We start from the raw sequence: 6,799 nt of genomic DNA, 5'->3' as shown, positions 1-6,799 counted from the left end.
GTCATCCCTGCTAAGGTATTGCACCATTGAACTTTGGCCAGCTCCTCCCTCATAGCTCCATAGTTCCCTTTATCCAACTGAAATATTGTCACTACCGATTGTACCCTCTCCCTTTCAAATTGCAGATTGAAGCTTATTGTATTATGGTCACTACCTCCTAATGGCTCCTTCACTTCAAGGTCCCTGATCAATTCTGGTTCGTTGCACAATACCAGATCCAGAATTGCCTTCTCCCTGGTAGGCTCCAGCACTAGCTGTTCTAAGAATCCATCTCTGAGGCACTCCACAAAGTCTCTTTCTTGAGGTCCAATTTCTCAGCTCTATCCACACTGACTCTACATCTCCTGATTCTAGGTCCCCCTGCGCTAGGGACTGAAATATCATCCTTTCCAACATGGCCACCCCACCCCCTCTGCCCGTCAGTCTGTCCTTACGATAGCATGTGTAGCCTTGAATATTCATTTCCCAGGCCCTGTCCACTTGAAGCCACGTCTCAGTTATCCCCACAATATCGTAGCTGCCAATTTCCAAAAGAGCCTCAAGCTCATCCATCTTATTTCTAATACTTCGTGCATTCATATATAGTATTTTTAATTTGTTACTGCCCTCACCCTTCCTATCAGCCCCTATTTCATTCAACCTTACGGCATGATCCCTTTTTGAGTTTTCTGCTTCATTGATACCGTTGTCTTTCTTGACTTCCTTGTGCTAACTTTCCCTTCAATTTCCTTCTTAAACTTCCAGTTTGTCCCCTTGCCCCCAGCAATGAATTGCTGACCTCAGCTGCATGACTATTGAGAGATGTGAAATGATGGAAGGTAATTCCCCAGATGGAGACAGAGACAATCATAGTCATCTATCTCTCACTCTGGTTAAAAAACAATGCCGTTGAGAGTCAGTGATCAAGTAATTTGCCCATTGATTTGGGTGCAGAATGAGGTAAGAAATAAGAGAAATAGGAAGATAAAGATGTTGTTTAAAACATTGGTATGAATTAAAAAACAAAAGATGCTGGAAATCACGGTGGGTCAGGCAGCATCCATGAAGAGAGAGCAAGCTAAGGTTTCCCATCGAGATGACACTTCATCAGAGCTGACGTGAAGGGTGGAGGAGGGGCGGTTTTATGCCGTAGTTCGGGGATGGGGGGGTGGAGGAAGGGGTCGGATTGCCCTCTCCCACTGCAACTCCCAGGTCATTTCCTCTGCCCTGAAGCTACTTTATGCTACTTTCTCCCCACCCTCACCCTCCCCTAGCTTATCTCTCCACGCTTCAGGCTCTCTGCCTTTATTCCTGATGAAGGGCTTTTGCCCGAAACGTCGATTTTGCTACTCGCCGGATGCTGCCTGAATTGCTGTGCTCTTCCAGCACCACTAATCCAGAATCTGGTTTCCAGCAGACAGTGCAGGTTAAGTGGGCGGAAATGTGAGAAAGGCAGAACAATGGTGTGTCTAACTGACAGACTGGTAAGAACAGACACTCCCACTGGAGTTGGGGGAGGGGAGAGAAGAAACGTCTGATGAATTATCAAGTCAAAGAATATCAAATAATTGGAAATTCACATCCAGAATTGTACTGCCGCAACGATAAATATTATTCACAAAATTAAAATGTATTCAATGTTAATTTTTGAATTTGTGAGTGAAATCTCATTTAGAACTCAGTAACATTTTTGTCACTTCTGTGCAACACAGGTAGTTTGCTCCTTACCTCCCAATAAATTTGGTCATCATAGCATTTCATATCAGAGGGCTGCTTCCAAATATTTAACTTCAGGATAAAACCTGTGAACAAAACAAAATGTTGTAAGCTTGTATCCTTAAAGGCACAAACGCAATGGTTTTGAAACTACATTCAACTTCCATTCAAGAATTGAGTATCTGGACCAATATTCCAACATTTTGCTGCATTGTCAGAGATGTCATAGTTAGGATAAAATATTAAACTGTGGTTCCTTGTATCTACTTTGATACTTGAAATTGCTGATATATTAATGTCACACAAAGCAGAAAACTGGTCCATAGTGCTCTGGTCAACACTTTTCTTTCAGTTAGAATAATCGAAAACCAGTACAACTGACCATTGATTACTGTTTATAGAATTTTTTTACAATAGGAATGGATACAACATTTGCTTGATATCAACAATCATTGGACTTCAAACCAGGTCACAGAACAACAGATGTCTCGAGAGATTTCTGAAAAACATAATTTAATTTTAGGTTAATTTAGCTTTATCCCTCCCAAGTGAGTTAAACTTTTTGCACTGATTGTTCTTTCAGTTGTGGGTATATCTGCAGCACAGAATCAATGTGTATGCTTTTCTGCGTTCAGAGTTTCACATGAACAGGTGAGGCAGGTGCCTTGGATCCCACCTTCATTTGCCATTGGTAAAAACGAAATGCTTTTTTAAGAGTTTTCATTTCAAAATAGTTCTTCCAGGAAGGTTTATTCTGAACATAAAATCTTGAAATATATAGCCATTAGATTGAAAAGTCGTAGTAGGCCCTTCAGATCTGGTCCATTTATTGAGATCAATGCTGATCATACAATCCTCAATTTACCTACCTTTTAATGTAATCCTTGATTCCCTTGCTGATTAAAAATCTATCTTATTCTTGAATACGTATAATGACAGAACCTTGATAGCCTTCTGTGGTAAAGAATTCCACAGACAATATCCCCTGAAAGGAAAACACTCCCCTCATCTCTGTCTTAAATGGGCGACCACTTATTTTGAGACTATGCCCTCAGGTCCCACTCAACAACTCTTCATAAGAAAATTGGCCTAGTAAGCCACTTAATTCAAAAGCACCTTAGGGGCAGGCAACAAATGTTGGCCAGCCAGCGACGCCCATGTCTCATGCAACTCTGCGTACCTGATATCAGCCTAGTGAACCTTCTCTGGATCGCTTCCAATGTCAATATATCTTTCCTTAGACAAGGGAACTAGAGATGTTCACAGTATTCCAGCTGTGTCTGACCAGTGCCTTGCATGGTTTTAGCAAGACCTCCCTATTTTTATATTCCATTCCCTTTGAAATATATGCCAACAGAACATTTGCTTTCGATATTATGTGCTGACTTAGCTTATTGAGATTCATGCACAAAGAGCCCCAAATCACTCAGTGCTTCAGCTTTCTAAAAGGATTTCTCCATTTGAAAACTATTCAGCTCCTCTATTCTTCCCATCAAATTTCATAAGCTTATATTTTTCCATGTTATATTGTGTCTACCAGGTTTTTTTTCCCAGCCTCTTAGCCTGACATTATCCGTCTGTATATTCTTTATGTCATTCTCACTATTTACCTTCCTTTTTTGTATCATCTGCAAACTTGCCGATGGTATATTCACTTCAGTCATTAATATATGTTGTTAATAATTGTCATCCCAGCACTAATCCACATGGCACCTCACTAGTTACAAAATTATTACTGGTATTGTGTGTTTTTTTCTGGTCTGCATGTCATTTGGGGAAAGGTTAATGTTGAGGAATGGGAATTGGGAATCTTCGGTGGATCCAATCCGGATTTGGACCAGTCCGGAAATATAAAATTTAATCTTAAGAAAGATACTGCAATAAATACGGTTAATTGTTTTCTTTGTCTTCTTTTGAACAAGTTATCACCAAGTTTTGATGTAGAGGATTTCTCACAGTTGACTGAGCTGACATTACCTTAGTTTTAGATTGACTTTATGGCTGATAGGTCTGCCTGATTTTCCTCATATAAATGAGTTTCATCGTGATTCCTGAACCTGATTGGATCATGTTGACAGACCTCTTCTTGAAGGGCGTTAGTGAACCAATTAGATTTTTTACAACAAGACAAAGTCCAGTTTCATGTTCATGACTTCAAACTTTGATGAAATATTTCTAAAAAAAGTTTATTTTAAAGAAAAAGAACTAAGAACAAAAAGGTAGCTAGGGAGAGAATAGGGCCTCTCAAAGATCAGCAAGGCAGCCCTTGTGTGGAGCTGCGGGTGATGGGGGAGATACTAAACGAGTATTTTGCATCAGTGTTTACTGTGGAAAAGGACATGGAAGATATAGAATGTAGGGAAATAGATGGTGACATCTTGAAAAATGTCCATATTACAGAGGAGGGAGTGTTGGATGTCTTAAAATACATAAAAGTGGATAAATCCCCAGGACCTGATCAGGTGTACTCAAGAACTCCGAGGGAAGCTAGGGAAGTGATTTCTGGGCCCCTTGCTGAGATATTTGTATCATCAATAGTCACAGGTGAGGTGCTGAAAGACTGGAGGTTGGCTACTGTTTACTAAGGGTGGTAAGGACAAGCCCAGGGAACTATAGACCAGTGAGCAAGTCGGTGGTTGACAAGTTCTTGGAGGGAATCCTGAGGGACAGGATGTACATGTATTTGGAAAGGCAAGGACTGATTAGGGATAGTCAATATGGCTTTGTGCATGGGAAATCATGTCTCACAAACTTGATTGAGTTGTTTGAAGAAGTAACAAAGAGGATTGATGAGGGCAGAGTGGTGGACGTGATCTATATGGACTTCAGTAAGGCGTTTGACAGGGTTCCCCATGGGAGTCTGGTTAGCAAGGTTAGATCTTATGGAATACAAGGAGAACTAACTACTTGGATACAGAACTGGCTCAAAGGTAGAAGACAGAGGGTTGATTGTCAGCCTGTGACCAGTGGAGTGCCATAAGGATCGGTGCTAGGTCCACAACTTTTCATCATTTATATAATGATTTGGATGTGAGCATAAGTGGTATAGTTAGTAAGTTTGCAGCTGACACCAAAATTGGAGGTGTAGTGGACAGTGAAGAAGGTTACCTCAGATTACAACGGGATCTTGATCAGATGGGCCAAACGGTGACAAGTGTTAGATGGAGTTTAATTTAGATAAATGCGAGGTGCTGCATTTTGGGAAAGCAAATCTTAGCAGGATTTATACACTTAATGGTAAGGTCCTAGGGAGTGTAACTGAACAAAGAGACCTTGGAGAGCAGGTTCATAGCTCCTTGAAAGTGGAGTCGCAGGTAGATAGGATAGTGAAGAAGGCATTTGGTATGCTTTCCTTTATTGGTCAGAGTATTGAGTACAGGAGTTGGGAGGTCATGTTGCGGCTGTACAGGTCATTGGTTAGGCCACTGTTGGAATATTGCGTGCAATTCTGGTCTCCTTCCTATCGGAAAGATGTTGTGAAACTTGAAAGGGTTCAGAAAAGATTTACAAGGATGTTGCCAGGGTTGGGGGATTTGAGCTATAGGGAAAGGCTGAACAGGCTGGAGCTGTTTTCCCTGGAGCATCAGAGGCTGAGGGGTGACCTTATAGAGGTTTACAAAATCATGTGGGGCATGGATAGGATAAATAGACAAAGTCTCTTTCCTGGAGTGGGGGAGTCCAGAACGAGAGGGCATAAGTTTAGGGTGAGAGGAGAAAGATGTAAAAGAGACCAAGGGGCAACGTATTCATGCAGAGGGTGGTACATGTATGGAATGAGCTGCCAGAGGAAATGGAGGAGGTTAGTACAATTGCAATATTTAAAAGGCATCTGGATGGGTATATGAATAGGAAGGGTTTAGAGGGATATGGGCCGGGTGCTGGTACGGGGGACTAGATTGTGTTGGGATATCTGGTCAGCATGGGCGTTGGATTGAAGGGTCTTTTTCCGTGCTGTACCTCTCTATGACTCTAACTTTTACCTTTCTGAACAAAGCCATCACCAATTACTGAAAAACGTACTGAGATAGACTCTGGTGCAATGATCAAAATGACCAGTAGAGGGAGGAATTGTGTCGCTTTAATAAGTTAGAAAAACAATGTGGTTCAGTTGATAAATGCGGAGGAACCTTAATTATCATGATTTGGAGATGCCGGTGTTGGACTGGGGTGTTGGCTTTCGGAGCGAAGCTGCTTCATCAGGTGATTGTGGAGGGCTCGATCGTAACAAAGATTTATAGCAAAAATTTGCAGTGTGGTGTAACTGAAATTATACATTGAAAAATTGATTGTCTGTTAAGCCTTTCATCTGTTAGAATACAGTGATAGTTTCACTTCTTTGTGTAAATCACAAAACTCTTTTTTTTAAAGTTGCATTCTCGGGTTAGCTGTTAACAATAGTGATAGCTAGACAATATGTTGAAGGTGTTAGCCCCCTGTGTTCTCTGTCTATGACCTGAAGTTTAAATTGATTCTAATCTAAAAAGTGAGATAACAGAGTTTTACATAAATTCATGCAGTTTTTGAGCTCAGAGTTCTACATGAATGTATGCAGTTTTTGAGCAAAGTGCAATGTAACTCTGCAAGTACAAATTCACCACATCAAGGACGGACACCTCAGCACCACATTCTACCGCAAACCCACAGATAACCTCACAATGCTACACTTCTCCAGCTTCCACCCAAAACATATTAAAACAGCCATTCCCTATGGACAAGCCCTATGCATACACTGGATCTGCTCAGATGAGGAGGGACGTGACAGACACCTGGAAGTATCAAGGATGCCCTCACAAGAACGGGGTATGATGCTCAACTCATCGACCGCCAGTTCCGACGTGCCACAGCAAGGAACCGTAATGACCTCCTCAGGTGACAGACACGTGCTGCAACTGACAGGGTACCATTTGTTGTTCAGTACTTCCCAGGGGCTGAAAAATTACGCCATGTTCTTCGTGACCTGCAACACACCTCACCAAGACCTTTCCCACACCTCCACTACTTGCTTTTAAACAACCGCCAAACCTCAAATAGATCATTGTTCGTAGCAAACTGCCCGGCTCTCAGGACAACTCCATACAACCCTGTCACGGTGGACGCTGCAAGA

General features: G+C 41.8%; 1 protein-coding gene across 2 annotated transcripts in view; it reads right to left on the bottom strand.

Annotated features, from left to right (window-relative positions):
• rhd (Rh blood group, D antigen) overlaps positions 1-6,799 on the bottom strand; it is a 51,951-nt gene that overhangs the window by 9,405 nt on the left and 35,747 nt on the right. Inside the window, exons 9-10 of one of the 2 annotated variants that reach the window (XR_006315676.1) lie at positions 2,078-2,194; positions 1,708-1,781 (exon numbers count right to left, since the gene is read on the bottom strand). Coding sequence is in view for 1 of the 2 variants with exons in the window: in XM_043717645.1 (XP_043573580.1) it covers positions 1,708-1,781 (74 nt within the window). In the remaining variant the exon portion in view is untranslated. Of the gene's footprint in view, positions 1-1,707; positions 1,782-2,077; positions 2,195-6,799 lie in introns of those variants that run through there. The other variant, XM_043717645.1, reaches the window with a different exon arrangement.

Source organism: Chiloscyllium plagiosum, chromosome 27, assembly GCF_004010195.1.
Source record: "Chiloscyllium plagiosum isolate BGI_BamShark_2017 chromosome 27, ASM401019v2, whole genome shotgun sequence".
Classification (NCBI taxonomy): domain Eukaryota; kingdom Metazoa; phylum Chordata; class Chondrichthyes; order Orectolobiformes; family Hemiscylliidae; genus Chiloscyllium; species Chiloscyllium plagiosum.
The sequence above is the reverse complement of the archived record's forward strand: the minus strand, read 5'-3'. Positions and strand labels throughout refer to the sequence as shown.